Source organism: Saccostrea echinata, unplaced genomic scaffold, assembly GCF_033153115.1.
Source record: "Saccostrea echinata isolate AGI-Se365-2 ecotype Australia unplaced genomic scaffold, CSIRO_AGI_Sech_v1 ptg000033l, whole genome shotgun sequence".
Classification (NCBI taxonomy): domain Eukaryota; kingdom Metazoa; phylum Mollusca; class Bivalvia; order Ostreida; family Ostreidae; genus Saccostrea; species Saccostrea echinata.
In genome coordinates, this window is record NW_026889782.1 from 5,924,884 (window position 1) to 5,949,253 (window position 24,370).

Below are 24,370 nucleotides of genomic sequence, written 5' to 3' on the forward strand. Positions count from 1 at the left end.
TAATATGCTCTATATATAAATAAGTAAAACATTTAACGAAACGAAAAACATTATTGAAATCGAAACCTTTCTTATGATTAGTAAAGACAATTTTTAACCTCTGAATTGACAATGTAAATAGTATGTTACAATTATAGATAATTTTAAAAAAATGTGCATAAAAAGCAGCTTCCGTCAAATATTTTTGTATCTAAATGTATCCACGACTAAGCAGCGTACATCTATATTTACCGTGTTGTAAATAGTTGTTATCATCTTAAGTATTTACATAAAATCGCCTTTTCAATCCAGGCTAATAACCTTCTTGGGAAACACTGGAATTAGGACGCACAAGCTATCCACTCTAAAATAAAGATCGTCTCCGACTCCCTTCATTTAACACCTACACAACCATGGGGATCGTTACCCTCATCACATTTGTTTCTATTTCGATATCTGCGTATGCGCAGGAAGTTCCCATTCCTCCGCGTACCCTGGGGTATGTATACGCCTATGGGACAAGAACAAACCTCACTGCTGTGACGATCGACGCCTTCTTTGACCCGTTGTGTCCTGACAGCAAACAGGCTTTTCCTACACTGTTGCAAGTGGCTAATCACTATGGACCGGATGTTCTTACGCTTCGTCTTCATATGTTTCCATTGCCGTATCACAGGAATTCATTTCTTGTATCAATGGTAATATTTTTGTATATACCTTCCACACTTTTAATATTCATACCATTTTTTTTTTATTTACAGAAGAAGAAATTAAAACGTGCTGTTTTAGACGTAGAATTAGGTCAAGTTTAAAAAATTCTTTGTTTGCAGTTGTCGACCTGTATTTTTTAGAGTGGGTAGGTTGGTAGACATGTTTTTTTTTTTTTTTTGGGGGGGGGGGGGTCCCTAAAAAATGGATTTAAGTTTTCAGGGTTCTGTTGCGATAGCAAATTATAGAGATATTCATAGAGTTTCTAAAGTAAATAAGTTCCACTTATTTTAAGCTACAAATTTATTAAAACAAAAAATTAAAAAAAAAAATGAAACAGTTTCAATATCCTGAAGACTTGAATCCCCCCCCCCTCCCAATAAAAATTAACTCAAGAAATGGCTGAAATTTTTTGGGGGGGTCGGATACATTTTAAGTTAGCCGGTAGACAACAGCAAAGAAACAATTTTTTTTTTTAATTTTAGGCTTTAGTTGTATAAGTATTAGCCTATTATGCTAGTCACAATAACCAAAAATGATAATCAGCAAAGTGCAACACAAACTTTTCAGGGTGCAATGTTTTGCAAATATTCGGTAAAAGCACTATATAATTGTGCTAAACAGTATTCCAAATCCATTTCAACTGCAATTTTCAGAAATTGATTTCAACGTATTAAAAATTACTAGGGCACAGAGGTTATCAACCAGATGTCGACTTCTACCAGTGGTGTGTATGACTGGGCAAAGCGTGTGTATGACAACATCTACTCATTCTCCAACGCGGCAACACACACGCGATCAGAGGCGGACGTTACCAAGTATGTATCTCAAGGAAAGGTTCTTTCCGGAACATAGACATTCTGCTCGCTAAGATGATGTTTTTTTCTGTAATTATTTCTGTAATTATTAACATTATCTTACAGAAGATAAGAATAAAAATGAAAAGCAAACAAATCATGAATATCATACATGGTATATTGTGAAAAAAATGAAGATGCAAATGTTGTAGAGAAGGTACATAAATACATAAATGTACCGATTATAAAATTATCTCTCTTTTCAGAGGCCAAATTTATATATTAAGGACATACGCAACGTACCTTACCTACTGATAATTTTTCAAGATATTCTTAATTTAAGATTCTAATGCCATCAGGTGTTCGTCGACAAAAATTCAGCATGCATTACCAGGGGTTTTGAAAAGATATCAATTGATGAAAATTCTTATATAATTCAAGAAAAATACACAAAAATTACTAAACACATATTCTAGACGTTTTGTTTATCCAAACTTGTTTTAAAAGAAGTGTACAACAGCAAATATAGACATACAAATGTAGCACACAATTTCTTTAAGTACTGGAACTCTTCAACTCCAGGGAAAAAGACAATAAAGTTCAAACTACATTGCGTATGTCCTTAAAGATAAATAAGTGCATATCTTAAAGTATAGGGGTCTTACATTTTCCATTCCAGTTACACCTCTACAAGTACTAAAATTGCTTTTCAATTGATCACAATTGGGGAGATTTTTTCTCCCATTTATGTTTTACGTTTCATTACTCCAGTACAGTAATTCTAGGCTTTTGTCTTCTTTTTTTGGAGGGGGGGTCTATCATGTTTACATAGATTTGAAGAATTTTAGCAGAGTAAAAGAACACAGATTTCCATAACTTGTGCCAATTACAGTAAAAATCCCTTATAGCAAAGTTCTTGGGACCTGAGAATTTACTTCGCTATATCCGTAATTCGTTGTATCGGTTTGAAGAGTATGTTAAAATATATAAAATGAATTCGCAATAAAAAAAATTTCCCCAAGTATGAGTACTAAATATATCCAGGGAAGTACAAAATACAAAATTTACTTTGGTAAACTCAATTTTCTGATGAAATGAATTTTAGATATGAATCACATGAAAAAAATAATGTCAGTTCAATAAATTAATTTTTGAGATCTTATCTTTGAAAATTCGTTATAAAGGATGAAAAATCTCGGCGGGACACAAAATCACTTCGCTTTATCCTTTCATTCGATATATCAGAGTTCATTATAGACGTAAAATTTTACAAATACATGTAATTGTTTAAAATTTTGCTGGGGATTCAAAAAAAAACTTTGCTATATCCGTAAATTCGTTATATCCGTGTTCGTAATAAGCGAGTTCTACTGTAGTTACCGGTTTATCTCCAATTTTCTTTCCTTATCCTTTTAATTGTCACTTGACACTCGCGATCGGGAAGCCTAGCTTAAGGGGGAATCCACACCAAAATTTTATTTTATAGATCTTTAAGACATCGCTCTTATGTTATGATTTCAGCATTGACCGATAATATCTCTTAATTATTTTATAAGAATTTTTTCCCCTATTTTTCACAGTAAGTGAAAAAAGAAATGTTTTATTTGCAAATAAGATGCTTTAGAGTAAATAATTTAATTGCTGCTTATAAATGCATTATATTAATATCTAATAAAATATGTATATAAAGAAAAGACAGATTGTTTCACTAAAAGATTATTTATGAAAATAAAACACATCATTTATGAATTTTGTCAAAAACCTATGGATAATAAATTCAAACAAGAGGCTTATGGGCCACATCGCTCACCTGAGCACACTGGCTAGGAAGAAGCAGAAATCAGTTCAGTATTTTGAAATGTTTTAAGGGGAGGCAAACTTAAATTTACACTACCTCAGGATGCTTTTATGTCAATATTATTAATCATGGTTCTGCTGATTTTAAACAGAAAAATTTTAAAGATTTGTATTCCTATATGTATTCCTATGTAAATTATGATTGCTCATTATGGCCCCACAAATTTGAATCTACACTACCTGAGGATGCATCTATAATAATATGACTAATAATGGCTTTGCTGTTCTTGAGCAGAAGATTTTTTCAAGATGATTCCTATATATTCTTACAAAATTTTGATCCTCTGTTGTGCCCTCAGCCCCTCCTGGGGGGGGGGGGGGGTCCTAATTTGAACAAACTTGATCTTTCAATAACTAAGGTTGCTTCTGTATAAATATGACTATAATAATAGGTTAGTTGTTCTTGAGAAGAAGATTTCAAAGATATATTTTCTGCATAAAGTGTGTGATCAGTTTGTTATAAGGGATATATAGGTTTTCCTTTTACTCTGTCTGAGTTAGTGATTGGAATGACTATAAAGACAGCTCTGTCTGAGGGTATATCATAGATAAGAACCAGTTGTCTCAATCCCCAGATTTACTACACCCAGAACTTAAAATAAATTCCCTAGGATACTTGCGTGTTTATAACTTTTATTTTGCTCTTACCTTTAAGGTTTTCTATCCTCTATCCTTAAATGTCCATCACATACATAATACTCTGATATTAATTTAAAACATTTTACAGTAGAAAAGGATTTACCAAGAGAATGTTTCAAAAAATTAATTAACTAAGCAGCAAGTACTTAACAAAGATTGCATTGAAGTCTATGGAGTCTTTTTTTTAAAGGAAAATTCAAACAATAAGAATATCAATAAATACTGTGGTGGGAAAATTTACTAAAACACATTAGAAATAGAATGACAATTGAAAACGATTTTATTTTACCAGATAAGTTTTTTTTTTAAAAAAAATTGAATTTTTTTAATTTATTAAAAACAGAGGGAGATAACTCAAACCAAACTTCAAGCTCATGAATAAGGATACATCCCTCCCTTACAAACAGTAGTAATAAATGAGAATTATGTTTAAATAAACATCTGTTTTGTATTCAATTTCATTGAATCTTTTGCTATAAGGATGGAATACCTTAACTTCTTTCTTGCTCATTCGACTTCTACAGCTATCTTCTGAATGCCCGACTTCCCCAAAGCTTTTGCCTTATATATACCCTAAGGCTAGTCCATTCCAAGGGTTGTCGGGTCATTCTAATATTTGAAGTCTTCAATGCGTTTTACTCAAATGCCCTTTAACCATTACACCTTTATAAATCCTATTTAAAACTTGACCCACTGTTTTGGCCCCGCCCTACCCCCAGGGATCATGATTTTAACAAACTCTTGAATCTACACTACCTTAGGATACTTCTGTATTAATATGTCTAATAATGGCTTAGCTGTTCTTGAGAAGAAGATTTTTAAAGATATTTCCTATATATTCCTATGGTAATCTTTAACCCCCTATTGTGGCCCTGTCCTACCCCCAGGGGTCATGATTGGAACAAACATGAATCTACACTACCTGAGGATACTTCTTTTATTATATGACTAATTATACCTTTAAAGACATTTCCTATATATTCCTATGTAAAACTTTGAGCCCATGTTGTGTCCCCGCCTTACCCCCGGGGGTTTTACTATGAACAAATTTGAATCAAGAGTATGTAATGAAGCTTTCACTTAAGTTTCGTCTTCTCTTGCCCAGTGGTTTTGAGAAGATTTTTAAAAGAGGCTACCAAATTTTCACGAATTCTTAATTATCTCCCCTTCACAGAGGGCGAGGCACTTGCTGTGAATAAACTTAAATCCCTTCACCCAAGGATGCTTTTGGCAAGTTTTGTTGAAATTGGCCCAGTGGTTCTTGAAAAGAAGTCGAAAATGTGAAAAGTTTACAGACGACAGAATAACAACAAATAATTTGATTTATTTTCATAAATATATTAACATGCCTTATAGATCCAGCCTTTCTCTACATATTTTATTAGACATTCATATTATGCATTTATTAACAGCAAATTTTAAACTATAAAGCATCTTATTTGCAATTTTTTTTTCATTTTCTCTGGAAAAAATGCAAAAAAATGGAATAAAATAATTAAGAGCTAATATCGGTCTTTCAATGCTGAAACTACAGTTTAAAGGGGATGTCTTAAATATCTATTATATAAAATTCTGGTGGGGCAAATATTCCTCCTTAATTATGTTTATTGCCAATAAAAAAAGTAAAGGAAACCGAGTTGGAAAAAACAGGTAACTAACTTGTTTATATCATGTTCCTGAATGCCATTAATGGCTACATGTACATGATTGTTTGATTCTAGCATGCTTGGGGATATAGCCGCGCAGATGGGTCTACAGAAAGCGACGTTTCTGCAGAAGATAGTTGATCCGTGGGTAGACATGCACATCCGTATGGACTGGAAATACGCCTGCACGCGTACGTATCGTGCAACAATGTTTATTCTTGTTATAAGTTATTATCACTCATCTGATTAGTACTTGATAAAACTGTGATATCTAATTTTAGGTGGAGTGTCGGGCACACCGCTGTACGCCATCAATAACGTCGTGAAACTCATTGACAAAGCTTGGTCCTTACATGATTGGATGAAAATCATAGATCCGCTCGTTCATAACTCTGTATGTATCATCATTGATCCGTTCTTTTGAATGTATCACTATTGATCCACTCCTTTATAATTCTGTAAATTCTGTGTGTATTATCATCTTTATCCGCTACTTTGTAACTCTGAATGTTTCATCATTGCTAAGCTCCTTTGTATTTCTGTATGCATCTGTATTCAAGATCCACTCCTTTATAACTGTATACGTATCTTCATTGATCCGCTCCTCCAAAACTCTGTATGCATTATCTGGCTGTGTTTATACGAATTTGATTTTTTTTTTTAAATTAAAAAAAACTTTAAATGGAAAATTATTTTCAAGCTCGCCAATAGTTGTCAATCTTTAGAAATCTTCTTAAAAGTGTGTTCATTTGTCTTGTGTGTGTAAATTGATTTACTTGAATTATAGGGTATATCTTTTGATTATCTTTTCAGTATATTTTCCATGTTCCGGCGTGAAAAAAATCCTCTAAAGTGGTTCCACAAAAAATGAACAAAGGACTCAGACATGTGATGTGGAATTCTTTATTCCATTGATTAATAAAAACAGCATAAATGTTAAAAACGTGTTGTTGCTTTAACATATTGATATATACATGTGTATTATCTCTTTCAAGGTGAAAATGAAAAATTCGTCACAAATTCTCCTCCCATATGAGAAACTGTGCTGAAGAAAACAACGGAAGTATAATATATTGTGACACTGATTAAAATTGTCAAAGTCTCTTAATATTGTCTTACAACGCTAAGCTATGACGTTCATATGCGCAGCATAAACCACTGTGTATGTAAGCAGTCGCATTTGAAAATTGATGTAAGATATATCAAAACCAAAAAAGAGAGAAATACCATTCCTATGTTAAATTTCAAATATGATATCCAACTTAAAATTAACTAAGCATAGAATATCTCTAAACAAATATTTTAGAAAGGTTGTTTTGCTCTTTGTTAACTAAAGGGTATAATAGTTTTCCCCACTGTCTGTCTGTCTGTTTCTACAGGCCCGTAGCAACGGTTTTAAAAGGGGACAACTTCCCAAAAAATCTGACAAGCGAAAAAAAAAACTAAATTGACCAAAAAATGAGGGTGCCAACTTCCCAAAATAATCTGACAAGCAATAAAACAAAAAAATAAAAACAACCAAACAAAAACAACCAAAAAAAGAAAATTTGTCAGTGCTCGACCTTACTGCAATTTAGCAAAAAGTAGGGAGGAGGGACCAACCAGCATATAAAAGAAAATTTACTATAGCAAAATATTACACTCAGAAAAAGTTGGGGGCGTTCTACGGGCCTGCACTCAGTCCCACAGTCACTCTGTCCCAATACGTTCTCCGGACTTTAAAACTTGCAATTTCACTATATTGAGGTGAATTATGGTATATGCGCGAGTCTATCTTGATTTAGATTTCAAGAGTACGTAGATGGAAAACTCTCTCTCTCTCTCGTTAACTTTCTTCAGGAAAACTTTGACCACCACAAATAATTTTCTGGCGGTCGCCATTAATTTATGTGGCGGCCGCCAGATAATTATCTGGCGGCAACCAGATATGATATCTTACCGGCTTCCGTATAATTCTCAATTAATCTTACCAGAATTATTCCTCCTGTATGATATCTGCTGAACAACATGAATAAATATTAAAAGTATTTTTAAATTCACAAAGATGAAATATTCATTTGCTATTTACAGATGATATTTCTTACGTCTTTAGAATTTCAAAAAAATATATAATCAAATTTTATGCATACTTGTTCATATATAAATATAAATATTTAGTCGGTTAGTTTTATGATCTTAAGAAAGATTTATACCAAAATAACAATTCTCTGTTGTAAGGTATACTTTTTATTATTAATTAATTTTCATTTTGCTTTGATTTGCTCGTTTTTTTCCCCTTTTGGATCCCGCTTTACCTGATATTAGACTTAACATTTGCATCCCGAACCCGTTCAAATTTCTTCTGAAAACATGGCTGAAATCAGAGGAGATGTAAACAAAACGGTAATCGTAAATTCTTGATAGTTTGCGAGTGTTCCTTAGGAAAATTTTAGTATTCACAAAAAATGAATGAATATAGGAACATTCTGACGGGAGATGCGGCCGTTGCATGGAGGAGTCTGATCTCACGATTGAGATTTGATTGGACGACGGACAACAAGATTTTCGAGCACCTGTTGGAGGTCCATGAATGGTTCTGCGGAGACAAATGTCCCCTTTTGAGGTACTTTTTTAATAGACCAAATTAAAGGCTTTTATTGCAATAAAGCTACATTTGAAATGCGGTTTATATACTTTCACTGAAAATGCAATGGAGAGAGGAATGGAAAGCAAAAATGAAAATTTTCCCCTACTTTCTGTTCAAGATAAAATTACGAGTCCATCCTTTAACATAGGCTATCTTTTCAGAATAAATATCAACTTGACCCTACAGTTACAATTCAGTAGCTGAAAACTATTTTGTTTTTGAATTAGTTACTAAACATAATATAAACCAGACATGAATACAGTATCATGTATACTGGTATAAATGACATTATTTCAATCTAATTAAAATTAGACGTTCCGAGTCCGCTACCGCTTCTCAAACATCTAACAACATCCCATTCGGGGTCACGTCAGAGCGACCTTTCGATTACCCAATGAAATCGCCGTCTCTGAAATCTTGGCTTATAGTTCGGATGCGTTTCTTTTTTTACTGCCAAACCTAAACTCCCGAGGGGTTTCGTAGTAAACAAAATATGCATGGTAAAGACCGTGCTAAATATGAATGTGACGTGCGGGATATATAAACGTATACATGTAGTTTGTGCATTTTCGTTTGCATTATTTAGGTAAGATTGGTGAACTATACGTTCAATTTATACCAAAATTACTTTAATTCAAAGTAAGACAGTCTAATGAGCATCAATAATGTTAAGATGTAGCCGTGGAACTAATTTTAGAATCGTATACAGAAGGTTGAATCTGATTGGCTAAAATTTTTATGTTTATTCATAATCGAAAGGTCGCTCTGACCTGACCCCTAATGGGATGTTGTTAGATGTTTGAGAAGCGGTAGCGGATTCGGAACATCTAATTTTAATTAGATTGGACATTATTTATGTCTCTGGTGTGTGGTACATATATTGTGCATTAGTCAGTCAGGATTGAAAGCCAGTGGCCAGATAAATAGATACAAATTTTTTTAGTGACCAGGTACTGGGTGATACCTGGTTAGTAAATTTCACACCTGGCTTGGAGTAGGCAGGCCAGGTATGAAATTTACTAAACAGATATTGTTCCATACCCTGTCATACCAAACTACATATTGACATCATTTTCACACTGTGACATCACAAACACGGAGCAAAACATTATATAACATCTGATATTTATAGAACATGTGTATGACTATATGTGTGCCAAATTTCATTCTGATCTAAATTGTGGTTTTGTAAATATAGAGATAGTTCGCTAACTTTTTGATCACCCCTCGTATGTGCTTGATACTGATGACAATAAACTTTATAAATGTTACAGACACTAGGCACTCATGGTTATTGACAATTTAAAGCGTGAAAGAATTGGAGTTGTTCTAAGTGTTACAAAAGAATGACAAGTCTGTATTGAGCATGTATTGAATTTTAAGTGACAATATATATAAATATTACATTCCCTTCACATGAGACTTCAACCAACTGTAAGGCAGCATTTCATCAAAAAATCATCAAATTATAAACGTGATAAATGAAAGAAGAAAAAAAAATATTTTGAGCAGGGCTGATTTTTGTGGGTCTTGCAATCCAACAATATATTGATATATACCTTACAGTTGCATGCAGAAACAATACAATTGTGATCTTGATTTTTTTTACTGCAGGTCAGATGTCGATGACAGAGGTGATCCAGGTAAGAAAACTTTTTTCACCCTTCTAAAATTTTAATGGTGACTGAATAATGTAGTGAAATTAAACTTGTCTAATTTGGACACCACTGGTTCCATAGAAATTGACCAGAATAGACAATATTCTAGATTAAGGTCATACAAGTGTACATTACCTGTTGGTAATTTTTTAAGGTTTTCATTATTTAAAATGAAGATACCCTCAGATGTTCTTAGATAAAAAATCAGAATATATAACCAGGGGTTTTGAAAAGATAACATATGATGATAATTTGGTGTTTTTCAATGCAAAATATACAAAAATACACAAACATACTTTTTTGCTAGCATTTCTTCAACTTTTATCTTTAGAAACAAAGTTCAGCAATAGATAATAAAACATTTAAGTTTTCAACATGTAAAACCAACCTTTTTTTATTAATTAATTAATTTTTGTGGAAAATCCAATTTGCATATTTGATTTAGATGTTTATACCTTACTAGTTAATTACCCCTCTTTAAAGAACACCCATACATACAACAGAAAGCATTGCAAGGTGTTGTACATTGATATTTTCTTATTCATGGAATAATTCTGAAGTGAGTGTGACTAAATAATCATTGAATTTTCTGTCCCTCTTGTTTTTTTTTTTAATAACAAAGATCTTATCTAATTTTCCTTGTCTCCCTAGTAACCTAAGAAAATATGCCAATTGAAGTCCTGTTTCTGCAATTTTGTTCACTGTAAACTTTGATAAAATCTTATTATCAACAAGCATTCTGAGAGTATTGCATTAGCAATACTAGTCCCCTACCAGCAAGTGTAATCTGGTTCCCATTAAAAATTGAAAATGCCATAATTCCATCAAAAATCAATGAAGCGAAACGAAATGCAAACTTGATCTATAACTAATCAAGGTTAAGTCACATACCAAAAATCTGCTTAATATATGCAAGCGTTTAAAAGGAGATTGTGGAAAATCCTTAAAAATTGAAAAGGCTGTAATTCTGTCAAAAATCAATGAAGCAGAACGAAATGCAAACTTTATCTGTAACTCATCAGGATACACTTACATACCAAAAAATCAGCTCAATATCTGCAAGCGTTTAGGAAAAAAGTGCGGAAAACCATTAGTGGGACAGACTGACAGAGAGACAGCAAGACAGACGGATGGACAGACGGATGGACGGACGGACGGATAGACTCAGAGGAAACCTATAGTCCCCTCCGGTTTCTCATCTTTAGTTTTCATCATCTAAAAAATCAAATTATCAACAAATTTTGTAGAAAAAATATGCTTCAACATAAAATGGCTAAAAATTGATAAAGATGATCAATGTTTGTGAGGTCAAAGCATCAGACTTAGCATCCTAAACAGTCAAACACAGGTCCTTCAGCAAGGTCACTTGTTTATTTGTGCAAAATGAATGATTTGTTTTCAATTCTTGTGGCCTAGGAAAAGTTTTCTAAAAAGAGGTAATGTGTCTAGAAACCAACTTGCAATGTTCTGAGACACTAAAAATTAAAATACCTATGTAACCAAATGCAGGCACTAAACACTAGAGTCAAACTTGGCATTATGAGAAACCTTTATTATGACTTTTCTCCATTACAAACAAAGTTACTTATTCTAAAACTATCTTTATATATGTAAGAGCTTTTCATGGGGTTGCAATTTAAAGTAAACATCAAATCCAATTCAAGAAAAAAATTATGGAATTATTATCATTGGAAATCTTTATTAGGAGATAGAGAAAATAAAGTAAACACTACATTGTGTCTGTCCTTGAAAAAATTCTATCAATTGAATTTACTGAAAGGGACTTAAAGTTTACATTGTATTGGGCAGGATTTCAGAAAACATGACATTAATATTAGACGGGTTTTACTGTAGTCACCATTCACGGTAGCTCAGTCGGTAGAGCGCTCGCTCCATGATCGGGAGGTCGTGAGTTCGAATCACCGTTCACGGTAGCTCAGTCGGTAGAGCGCTCGCTCCGTGATCGGGAGGTCGTGAGTTCGAATCTCGGCCGCGACAGACCTAAGTCGATAAAAAATAGGTAGCAACTGTTTCTTCGCCATGCGCTCGGCACTTGAAGTGAAAGTTGCGGGTCCTTCGGATGAGACCTTAAAAACCGAGGCCCCGTGTCACGGCAGGCGTTGGCACGATAAAGATCCCTCACTGCTCAATGGCCCTGAGTGCCGAGTAAAGGTCAAAATTTGAAGCCCTTCACCGGTATATGGTGACGTCTCTATATGAGTGAAAAATTCTCGAATGGGACGTAAAACAACATACAATCAACTGTAGCAAAGTTGTTTTCATTAATAAGGTTCATTTTTTTTTGCAAAGTTTGAGAAACTGTCATTCTGAATGAAATCGGAAAACTCCACACCAGAAAAAAACTCTACAAATAATACAAGATACGATTTAGAGTTCATTTAAAATATTTATGTTGAAGTTTTATTTTATTTTAGATTTTCCCATGTCAAAAGAAGATGAGGAGACAGCCATGTCATTAGATTTAGAAGGTGTGTGTTTGTCTCATAGATATATTACATTTATTTACATGTATTATAGAATGGTATAACTCATATGTTTGAATATGTGTTGATAACTTTGGATTCAAACTGAGTTAAATTCCTTTTCATCTATGTAGAAGTCCTGTTTCATCAGTGATTTGGTTTGTTTAATCACTTTAATGTCATAGGACAGTCTTGTTGATGGTGTTTGGCCAGCTTACTGTATATGTATTATATTTAGTGTCTACAATATCTGTGGGAAATTGATTTTTGAACAAGTTAGCGAAGATTTGATTCAGCACATTTCCTTATGTTTTTATTGATACCTATATGTGCAAGACATTTAGCATTCTACTTGAATTAGCGGAAGTTGCTTTCCGCAAAAGGGACTATAAAGAATACACAGCTAAATGTAATACCAATGGAGGGTTCTGTTATCTTACATCGTGTCTAAATGAAAAAAATATATATTTAGAACTTTAGTCTAAGCACAAAATAAAATATAACCTTGTGGTGTGTAATTGCAAAATTGATAAAGTTGTCAAAAGAAGCGAAAGTTAAACATTCTTTTCAAGTGGTAAAATAGCAATGGATGCAGAAGTAACTATATTATGTAGACATGTGGCAAAGTTTCTGATATATTCCTATTGATGAAGTATAAATGTCCGATACAAAATTTTGTGCATTTGATAGTGAAATATCCATAACGTGCACATATATCCCTCAAGACATATTTCTATTTAGTGGAGGATGGAGCCGAGTCAGTAGATGACGACAGCAGTGGAGAAAGTGAATCTGATACAGAAAGTGGAGAGGTGAGTGTTACAAGAACAGTAACCCTGATACAGAAAGTGGAGAGGTGAGTGTAACAAGAACAGTAACTCTGATACAGAAAATAGAGAGATGTGTGTAGTAATAACAGTAACTCTGATACAGAAAGTGGAGAGGTGAGTGTAACAAGAACAGTTTCTCTGATACAAAAAGTGGAGAGGTGATTATAACAAGGACAGTAAATCTGATACAGAAAGTGGAGAGGGGAGTGTAACAAGAACAGTAACTCTGATACAGAAAGTGGAGAGGTGAGTGTAACAGGAACAGTAACTCTGATACAGAAAGTGGAGAGGTGAGTGTAGCAAGAACAGTAACTCTGATACAGAAAGTGGAGAGGTGAGTGTAGCAAGAACAGAAACTCTGATACAGAAAGTGGAGAAGTGAGTGTAGCAAGAACAGTAACTCTGATACAGAAAGTGGAGTGGTGAGTGTAGCAAGAACAGTAACTCTGATACAGAAAGTGGAGAGGTGATTGTAACAAGAATAGTAACTCTGAATACAGAAAGTGGAGAGGTGAGTGTAGCAAGAACATTAACTCTGATACAGAAAGTGGAGAAGTGAGTGTTACAAGGTCAGTAACCCTGATAGAGGAAGTGGAGAGGTGAGTAATGTAGTGTAACAGGAATAGTAACTCTAATACAGAAAATAGAGAGATGTGTGTAACAAGAACAGCTACTCTGATACAGAAAATGGAGAGGTGACTGTAACAAGAACAGTAACTCTGATACAGAAAGTGGAGAGGTGAGTGTAACAGGAATAGTAACTCTGATACAGAAAGTGGAGAGGTGAGTGTAACAGGAACAGTAACTCTGATACAGAAAGTGGAGAGATGAGTATAACAAGAACAGCAACTCTGATACAAAAAGTGGAGAGGTGAATGTAACGAACAATAACTCTGATACAGAAAATGGAGAGGTGAGTGTACCAAGAACAGTAACTCTGATACAGAAAGTGGAGAGGTGAGTGTAACAAGAACAGCAACTCTGATACAAAAAGTGGAGAGGTGAGTGTAAACAAGAACAGTAACTCTGATACAGAAAGTGGAGAGGTGAGTGTAACAAGAACAGCAACTCTGATATAAAAAATTGGACAGGTAAGTGTAACAAGAACAGTAAAAATAAAATGAACTGAAACATGAAGCTTTGTCGCCCAAAAGCAAGAAAAATAGGGTGATCAGGATCAACAAAATAATAAATCTAGTATTCATTAACAGTTCATAAATTATGTTCTAATCTGTTCCCCATTTATCACTATCACCATACAGTATATTAACAAACTATCAGTGCTTCTGTACTATTTTAATTCCTTGTTGAGGTCTCTTACATTGGCCTCTCTTGGTCTTTGATGAACATTTAAAAAGACAAGTTATTTTTGTCTCATTTTTATTTATCTAATACTTACAAGTATACTAACCTTTTAAGTACATTATTTACAGTGATTAATTATCAAAAGTAAATGGCAAAGGGGTATAACTCCTCTCAGTAGAATACAAATTAATATATTCCAGGACCAGAACACTTGACCAAATGGTCCAGATTTTCAAAAATATGGTAAAAATACTCTTTCTTATAAAAACTTCTACTCTTTTTGCCCCTGATATGCCCAGGTGCAGAGAAGATTTTTAAAGAAATAATGCATTTTTATTACAGATTCACTATATTATCAATAGAGCCCCCATACCCCCCCTCCCCCCGGCGAGAAACACGAGAGCCTCTCACCCTGGGACCAGAAGTTTGCTCATCATAAGTAATCAATTTGTTTATCTGCTTAACACTAAGAGCAGACAGGATTATTTAATAGAATTAATGCATTTTCACTATATTATCAAGAGCCCAACCCTTACACCAGCACATCTGACCCAGGGTCATGCATTTACTACTCTGGAAGAAGCACTCTTGCTCATCATAACTATACACTTAGCTTCTTTGCGTTTTTAACCAGGAGCAGAAAAGAATATTTTCAAAGAAATTTTGCTTTTTCACTATATAATCAATAGAGCCCCCCCCTTTCACCAGAACCCTTGATCCTGGGGCCATGAAATTCACAATTTTGGAAGAGGCATCCTTGAGTATCATAACAATGTACTTAATTTGTTTAAATAATACCCAGGGGCAGAGAAGAAGATTATCAAAGAAATAATTCATCTTCACTATAGGATTATATAGCCCCACCCTAACACCAAATCCCCTGATCCTTGGGCCATGAATTTCACAATTTTGGAAGAGGCATCCTTGCTTATAATAAAAATGTACTTAGTTTGTTTAAATAATACCCAGGAGTAGAGGAGAAGATTTTCAAAGAAATAATGCACTTTCATTATATGATCTGTATAGCCCCGCCCTAGCACCAGAGTCCTTGATCCAGGGGCCATGAAATTCATAATTTTGGTAGAGTCACTCTTATTTATCATAACTATGTATTTAATTTGTTTAAAATAATACCCAGGAGTAGAGAAGAAGATTTTCAAAAAAATAATGCACTTTCACTATATCATCTATATAGCCCCGCCCTAGCACCAGAACCCCTGACCCTGGGGCTATGAATTTCACAATTTTGGTAGAGTCACTCTTGCTTATCATAACTATGTATTCAATTTGTTTAAATAATACCCAGGAATGGAGAAGAAGATTTTCAAAGAGATAATGCACTTTCACTATATGATCTATATAGCCCTGCCCTAGCACCAGAACCCTTGACCCTGGGGCTATGAATTTTACAATTTTGGTAGAGTCACTCTTGCTTATCATAACTATGTATTCAATTTGTTTAAATAATACCCAGGAGTGGAGAAGAAGATCTTCAAAGAAATAATGCACTTTCACTATATGATCTAAATAGCCCCACCCTAGCACCAGAACCCCTGACCCTGGGGCCAGGAATTTCACAATTTTGGTAGAGGGCTCAATGCTTATTACAATCATGCCAACAGTTTGACTGCTTGATGTCCAGGAGTAAAGAAGAAGAATTTTAAAGATTGCACTAATTTTGATGGTTTTAGCCCCACCCCTCAGGCTCCAGGGGGGCAGGGACCATGAAATTCACAATTTTTGTACCCCTTCACCCATTAATGCTATATGCCAAAATTGGTTAAAATTGGTTTAGTGGTTCACGAGAAGAAGCTGAATATGTTCAAAAGTTTACGACCGACGGACAACGCACGACGGACGACGACGGACGAAAACAGATAGCAATAGGTCACCTGAGTGACTCAGGTGACCTAAAAATGGAGAGGTGAGTGTAACAAGATCAGTGACTCTGATGCAGAAAGTGGAGAGATGAGTGTTACAAGATCAGTAACCCTGATACAGGAAGTGGAGAGGTGAGTGTAACAAGAACAGTAACTCTAATACAGAAAGTGGAGAGGTGAGTGTAACAAGAACAGAAACTCTGATACAGAAAGTGGAGGTGAGTGTAACAAGAACAGTAGCTCTTATACAGAAAGTGGAGAGGTGAGTGTAACAAGAACAGTAGCTCTAATACAGAAAGTGGAGAGGTGATTGTAACAAGAATAGTAACTCTGATACAAAAAGTGGAGAGGTGAGTGTAACAAGAACAGTAACTCTGATATAAAAAGTGGAGAGGTGAGTTTTACAAGAACAGTAATTCTGATACAGAAAATGGAGAGGTGAGTTGGGAGTTAACCAAAAGACAAAAGAGTATCTGTAATCAAAAGCAGTTGTAGATTATAAAAATGTTTTCTTTTATTATGCTGATTATATTTTACTTCAGGATGTTCACATTAAGGAGGAGGAAGAAGAAATTATAAGTGAGATTCCATGTAAAATAGTGTCCACTGAACCAAGTAAGGAGACTATTTTCCCCGAATCAGGGGGAGATTACCCTGTATCAGGGGGAGATAACTTTGTACCATTATCAGAAACCTTAAACTCTTCTTCAAAGGGAGGTAAATATGTATCTTCCTTAGAAAACAACTCAACACCTACAAACAAGACAATTAAACAACGAAATATTCAGACAAGTTGTCTGAATGTTTATAGAAAAACTTCTAGAAAGACAACTAATACAAAAACATGTAGTGAAAATCAGAAACAAGGACAAAATGAGAGTGAAACTTCTTCAGATGTGAATGAATCACAGAAAAGAAAAGGTGACAGAAATGAGGCAATGCTAGAAAAGAAACTTCGATTTAAACTACCACAAGGGGAGAATGAAACATTTTTAAATGTTTATGAATTACAAAGAGAAAGCATTAATAGAACTGAAGCACCTCCAGATACAGAAAAGAAGTTGCTATTCAAGGTTTTGAGAATATCTTCAGGGGTCAAAAAAGACTCCTCATCTTCAAAAGGATCCTCTACAGTTCATTTAAAGTACCCTAAATTATCCTTATCAGACAGCCTAACTTCCTCAGAATCTTCTTCATCGAGTAATCTGTCATCTTCAACATCATCTTCATCAGGCAATATTATCTCAACATCATCCACACACAGTTCCAAACCACCTTTTTCTGAAAAACCAGAGTCAACAAAATCAAAGTGCCCCAATTCATCTTCAAACAAAATGGAGTGCTCCAAACCATTTTCCTCAAATAAATTAAAGTCTTCAAAACCCTCCTTGCGAAGAAAAAGATCCAGATTTTTGAATACAGAGGGAGTTAAAGCCCTCAGGAGTCACCTTTCAGGTCGAGCATTATCACATAAAAATTTTTCAAAAGTAACTACTGGAACATATAGATTACAAGGCACAATTTTCAATTCTGTAGGAAAACAAGTGCCCCAACGTCTTACAACAAAGGCAGCAACTGACGCAAAAAAGTCAAATACAAATATTGTACAAAAGAATAATGCTGAACCAGAGACACAGAAGCCAGAGAATGAAATGGAATTGAAGTCAGATGTCAGTGGAAATAAGCCTCCAATTAGTCTAATGTTAGACATAAACCCAGATACTGGAATCCCGTGTTTGGTGAGATACCCCACAACAACACCAGTCATTGATAATGTGAATCTGGAAACATCTAACGTGAAATCGGAACAAACGGGGTCTCCAGGATCAGATTCAGTGAGTCCAAGTGTACAAGGAATGTCTTCATTAATAAATTTAAGACTTACTATAGACCCAGTTAGTGGAAAACCAATGTTAGTGAAGTGTCCAGATGAACCACCTACCAGGGATTGTGATACTAGGAAACAGACACGCACAAGGTCTGATCAAGAGGAATCGAGGCAGCTGCCAAATTTCAGTTTATTGACACCTAATGAGGTGTTAGATCCCAAATTAAAGCAGATCAAATTAATAAGTGAGCTACAAGATTTAAGTAAAAAGATACCGAATTTTCAAAAACTGAAGCCAAAGCCTATGGATCAAAAACCAAAGGCAAAATTAAAACAAAATAAATTGAAGAAATTGCAAGGTTTAAGTCCAAAGACATCAATTGTCAGAAAAACTAAACAAATGCCTATTGTTCCAAAGGCTAAGCAAACAACAAACCATAGACTGATAGGAGAACCGCAAATTTTAAATTCTAAGAGGCCAGTTGTTCAGCAATCATCTGTTACCCAAGAGTTTAAGCCGTCATTAAAACAACATGAAAATCATCATGAATTAATAAGACGGCCACAAGTATTGAGGTCAACTATGAAAGAACTTAAGCAATCACCAGTTGCCCAAGAGTCTAATCCCACATTTAAACTTAATGAAGTGATGGGGGATCCACAAATATCAAATACGCCAAGGCCCATTTCCCAGAAACCTAGGCAATCGCCTATTGTCAAAGAGTCTGAGCCAACATCTAAACAAAATGAATTAATAGGGGAACCACAGATATTAAGGAATCTTCTCGAGGAATCAAACCCAACATTAAACCTAACATTAATTATAAACCCGGCTAATGGTATGCCTGTGCTTGTACGATCACCAGACTTAATGACATCCAATCCAAATGACAAACACCTAAAACTGACTTTAGACCCCGTATCAGGAGAGACAATCTTAGTTCCTGAGTCTGAAGATGATCCAAGAGAAAGTGTTTCTTAGGACCTATTATTTCCCCCAATATGGGAATTAACACTAATTTTTTTGTTGTCTGAAAAAATGTGTACGGGCCATTTAGGACATAAATATCATTAATATGGCGTCATTAATTACAATTGCTGTGCTGGCATGATCCATGATGCTTGTTCACTAAAGCATAGAGGTAACTTTGCCAGAACAGTTGCTATTCATAATATATGTTTACTGGAGAAGATTTCCTCAATCCATATAAAACTATTGCCATACCATTATTCTAATTCTTTTAAATCCCTATTAGTATTTAAAGAACATTTAGACAATTATGTGACCATTGACTTGTATTATTTTGATCTTATTACATGGAGAGAGTTCTATACTTGCTTATGTTTTCATTCTAAGCTTCTCAAACATTTTACAATATTTCAACATTTGTTATTTTTTTGTCAATTGCCTTTATTGACAAAATGTTATTAAAATATTAGACGTTGAGCGTTGTCTCTTTCAACGAAGTTTGTGTTCATTGTAATTTGATTTTGACTTGGATACTTTCAGAAGAAATTACCACACCTGTTCAGTTTGCGCCTCTCAGGACAATGGAATGTTGCAACATGAAAGTAGGATGTAAATGCTTCTTTTCGATGGATGAAGGGAAGACATTGGTTAAATTGTTTGTATCGAAGGGAAAAATTTATCGCACCTGGTGACCTTTCAACCATTCAAAAGTTACGACCAAGGTTAACGTTTTCTAACAGTAGGTAAAATTTCAAGGTCAAAGAGAAAAGGTCAAAATTGTTCTTTTTTTTCTAAGGAAAGGCCTGGTCACAAGAAATACACATGCGAAATATCAAAGCCCTAGATTTCACCATTCCAAGTTTTTTAAAGTTTTTTCAAAAGTTGGTTAAACACAAGGTCAATATCAAAAGGTCAAAAATATTTGTATCCAAGGGAAGGTCTCATCACAAGAAATTAAAAACACGTGCCATGTATAAAATCCCTTGCACCAACCTAAAGTTGTGGCCAAGGTTAAAGTTTGTTTAAAAAATTGGTTAAACTCCGTGGTCAAGGTGAAATGTTTTGGTAACCAAAGAAAAAATCTTGTCACAAAGAATACACATGTAAAATATGAAAGCCTTAGCTCCTTAGCTCAGTTTTGAATATTTTTAATATTGCAAACAACCAAAATGAATTCGAATTACCATATTTATATTGGATTCCGAAACTTCATAAAATCCTTACAAACAAAGATACATAGCGGGTTCCAGTAAATGTTCAACCAAGCCTCTATCTTTACTCCTCACTAAGATATTAACAGTGGTGAAGGAGAAACTTCAAGAGTACTGTGCAACAATATATTCGAGAAATGGTGTAAATCAGATGTGGATACTTAAAAATTCCAAGGAACTTTTGGAAAATTTGAAATCACAAGATTTTACCAAAATCAACAGCTTAAAAACTTATGACTTTTCAACTTTATACACAACCATTCCCCACGATAAATTAAAGTCCAGGCTTTTTGATATCATTGACAGCTGCTTTTTCAATAAAAATGGAACTCGTAAATATACTTACCTTGTCATTGGTCATTTGCAAAATTATTTTGTTAAAAAACATTCTGATTGTACACACAAGTACTCTGAAGTTGACATTAAAAAGATGCTTGAGTTTCTGATTGACAATATCTATGTGGTTTTTGGAGACCAGGTCTTCCAACAATCTATTGGAATTCCTATGGGTACCAATTGCACCCCGTTATTAGCAGACCTTTTTTTTGTATTCATATGAAGCAGAATTTGTCCAAAATCTTGGTCGTGAAAAGAAGAAAACACTTGCTGTGGCGTTCAACTCGACATTTAGATATATCGACGATGTATTATCAATTAACAATGGCTATTTTCATTCTTATGTCGAAACGATATATCCTGGTGAACTTGAGATAAAAGATACCACAGAGTCTGACACATCTGTTTCATATTTGGATATTTTACTTGAAAAAGACGTTAATGGTAATCTAATAACCAAGCTTTATGATAAACGTGATGACTTTAACTTTTCCATCGTCAACTTCATTTAATTATGCAGCAATATACCTTCATCACCTATATACAGGGTTTATATATCTCCGTTGATTCGATACGTTTCTAAATCGAGGTAAGTTACTGACAAACAAGTTGATAAAACAAGAATATCAGCAGCTTCTTTTAAAGTCGTCATTTCGTAAGTTCTATGGTCGAAACAATGACCTTGTCAGCAAATACAATTTATCATTAAGTTAAATCCTAACTGACGTTATTCATACTTATTGTTAGACCATTATTCCCAGATAGCAAGCTTACGTTGGGCCAACGCAAGCCCAACGGTGAAAATTGCGTTGGCCCTCTGTCAGTTTTATGCGTTGGCCCAACATCATCTTGCTCATCGGTCCTACGTTCAACCAACATGTTGGCTCGACGTTGGGCCAACATTCGATGGTTGGTTATCTGGCATTGGCCCAACAATGGCTCAACGTTTAACTTCCTGTTGGCCCAATGTTGGTTCAATGTTTTTTTAAAGCTAAGAATGAATGTTGGACCAACGTTGGCCCTACGTTCTATAAACATGTTTGGCAAATGATCGGCGCTTGAATTATTTTATTTCAACAATATGAATTCCCGTAACCTTTTTATTTCCATAATTACAAGTAAAACACAATTGATTGAATAAATCCTGCATGGTTAATTATCTTGTTCCTCAAACAAATGTTCTATTTATTTTTTTTGTCACTCCTATGGAATGAAATCAACAGAGGGAAATAAAGGTAGTTCAATGTTTTCTTAAGTCTATCCCATATCACTTCAGTCACTATATAATATTCCTCTAGAATAAGAGTCCCAGTGTTCAAATTTGTGAAACTTTGGAATGTTCTCCTGCTCATATTACTTCTGAACCATTCACTCCTTTTTTCCTGTTCATGTTATTGTTTCTTTGTCTGTAAAATCCATGTCTCTCACACTGATAATTGAGATAAATCACTCACTGTCCATTACATTCCAAACATCAATGGTCTTGTAACACAAAGGGTTTTCTCCCCACCAGATGCTGTAAATGATATGAAAAATATATCAGTTTAATCCGTTCAAAAATGATGTCACTTACTACTTATAAGTTATAACTTAAAGAGATTACTAGTAAATATACATGCATATTTTGAAAATTGCAATTCTTGAATAACTTGTTCAATTTTACAAATTATGCTCAAGTTAAACTTTCACAGAGATAAAATTCTATCAATCACACCTAAAACGACTATATACTTACATTTCAAGGGCTAAAACAATCCATTTTCTCTGTCTTGCGATTCAAAACGGACACGCACATGTATATGCTTTGTTCAAGTGTTGCAAGTGATAAGATGTAACCACTCCGAGTTTACGAAACAGAGCTGATTAGGATGCCTGTTTCCTAGGAAACCGGCCAGTCACCTGCTGAGCCAGTGGATTTCACCACTGACCTAATTATTTGGAGCTCTAAAATTCAGCACTGTAAGTTCCATGATGTTAAATATAGAATCTACAAAATTATATACTGTGCAGAATAATTAAAACTTCTACATGTATTTGCAATGGTCTCGGACACAAATTACAAACATTAATCAGTATTAAAAATCTTATTTTTATAAATTAGGTTCTGGAGTATTTTTTCATTTTTTAGGTCACCTGAGTCACTCAGGTGACCTATTGCTATCTGTTTTTGTCCGTCGTCGTGCGTCGTGCGTCGTGCGTCGTCCGTCGTGCGTTAACTTTTGAACATTTTCAACTTCTTCTCTGAAACCGCTTAACCAATTTCAACCAATTTTGGCATATAGCATCTATGGGTGAAGGGGAACAAAAATTGTGAATTTCATGGTCCCTGCTCCCCTGGGGCCTGAGGGGTGGGGTCAAAACCCTAAAAATTTCTGCAATCTTCAAAAATCTTCTTCTTTACTCCTGGATATTGAGCAGTCAAACTGTTAGCATGATTATAATAAACATTGAGCTCTCTACCAAAATTGTGAAATTCATGACCCCTGGGGTCAGGGTTCAGGCTCTAGGGTGGGGCTAAGTTGGTTGTGTTTTGAAAATGCATAGTATGTTATGAGATGTTCTTCTTAACTACTGGACTTCAAGGAGGTAAAATATTTTTATGTTTATGTTGAGCAATGAGCCCTCTACCAAAACTGTGAAATCTATAGCCCCTGGGGTCGGGGTTGAGGTCCCAGGTTTCTTGCCATATACAGTGTATGTATGAATAGGCCTAATATTGAAAAGAACAATTTATTTTGAAATTACATTTAAGAAATATTTTTGTGATGTTTAATGTTTTTATTCAATGAATTTAAATTATTTACGCGAGAAGGAAAACACTTGTAATTTTAAAAAATAATAATTAAGAAAAAAATATCCGGAATATGTTTGCTTGCTGCAGAACTTCCCCGCATGCGCACAAAAGAGCGTCTGTCGGAAGAATATCGAAGAAGCTGAATACAATATTGAATTTACGTTTTTTTTTAGGTCTAAGATTTTGCATTACGAACGGTGGGTATGATTGTTGCTATTTTTAAGGTTACAAAGTATGAAATATATCGTGGTTTTGCGAATACATCGTATTCTTCTTGGTAATAATTAGATTCGATTTAGCTTTGTTCAAATTACGCAGAAATAGCTTGTAATGGAGGAGCTACAAAGGAAATGCTGGATTCAGCGTTGTTGTTTGCATTTAAGATGCAGTAATAAATCATCTACACTGTGTGTTAAAAATGCGTTTTTTGTTTTTTTATTGTATATGTCGAATTTTTGCTCTGAATTTGGAAACATGATGAAATTATCAGTTCGAATTTTCTTTAAAGTAATGGTGTACGTTAATTTGGTCCTCGCTATAAATAACGTCCTATATAGATTAGTATGGAAGGAAATAGCTTCATAATAATGTTAGGAAGAATGTGCTGTTTCAATGTATCACATGTTTAAGTATTTAATACAGGATGATAAGAAATATTTGGTTATGAATTGATCCAATTTTTTGTTTTTGTTTTGGGGGTTTCGCTCCCATTAACGATTCGCTCTTGAGACTGTTCGCCGGTCCCCACGAGATGTTTTGCATGATATATAATGTAAATGGTACATGTTTATATATATTTGTGGGCAAGCAATGGCAAAATATT

The 24,370-nt window shown here is 34.5% G+C and overlaps 2 protein-coding genes across 2 annotated transcripts; both read left to right on the forward strand.

The window, feature by feature from the left end:
* Positions 1 to 294: 294 nt before the first annotated feature.
* On the forward strand, positions 295 to 6,569 carry LOC133198592 (uncharacterized). Its single transcript, XM_061334656.1, has 5 exons — positions 295 to 677; positions 1,375 to 1,505; positions 5,702 to 5,817; positions 5,908 to 6,020; positions 6,440 to 6,569. The coding sequence occupies exons 1-5, from the start codon at positions 393 to 395 to the stop codon at positions 6,461 to 6,463; spliced, it is 669 nt and encodes a 222-aa protein (XP_061190640.1). The 5' UTR covers positions 295 to 392; the 3' UTR covers positions 6,464 to 6,569.
* Positions 6,570 to 8,070: 1,501 nt separating this feature from the next.
* On the forward strand, positions 8,071 to 19,597 carry LOC133198056 (serine-rich adhesin for platelets-like). Its single transcript, XM_061334209.1, has 5 exons — positions 8,071 to 8,228; positions 9,867 to 9,895; positions 12,346 to 12,399; positions 13,135 to 13,205; positions 16,951 to 19,597. Exons 1-5 carry the CDS (start codon positions 8,071 to 8,073, stop codon positions 19,216 to 19,218), a joined length of 2,580 nt encoding a protein of 859 aa, XP_061190193.1. The 3' UTR covers positions 19,219 to 19,597.
* Positions 19,598 to 24,370: the final 4,773 nt, after the last annotated feature.

Coding starts and splice junctions, on each gene's coding strand:
- LOC133198056 (XM_061334209.1), top strand. CDS start 8,071: ATGAATGAATATAGGAACATTCTGACGGGAGATGCGGCCGTTGCATGG. Junction 8,229..9,866: donor GACAAATGTCCCCTTTTGAG/GTACTTTTTTAA, acceptor TTTTTACTGCAG/GTCAGATGTCGATGACAGAG. Junction 9,896..12,345: donor CGATGACAGAGGTGATCCAG/GTAAGAAAACTT, acceptor ATTTTATTTTAG/ATTTTCCCATGTCAAAAGAA.
- LOC133198592 (XM_061334656.1), top strand. CDS start 393: ATGGGGATCGTTACCCTCATCACATTTGTTTCTATTTCGATATCTGCG. Junction 1,506..5,701: donor TCAGAGGCGGACGTTACCAA/GTATGTATCTCA, acceptor GTTTGATTCTAG/CATGCTTGGGGATATAGCCG. Junction 6,021..6,439: donor ATCCGCTCGTTCATAACTCT/GTATGTATCATC, acceptor TTATCTTTTCAG/TATATTTTCCATGTTCCGGC.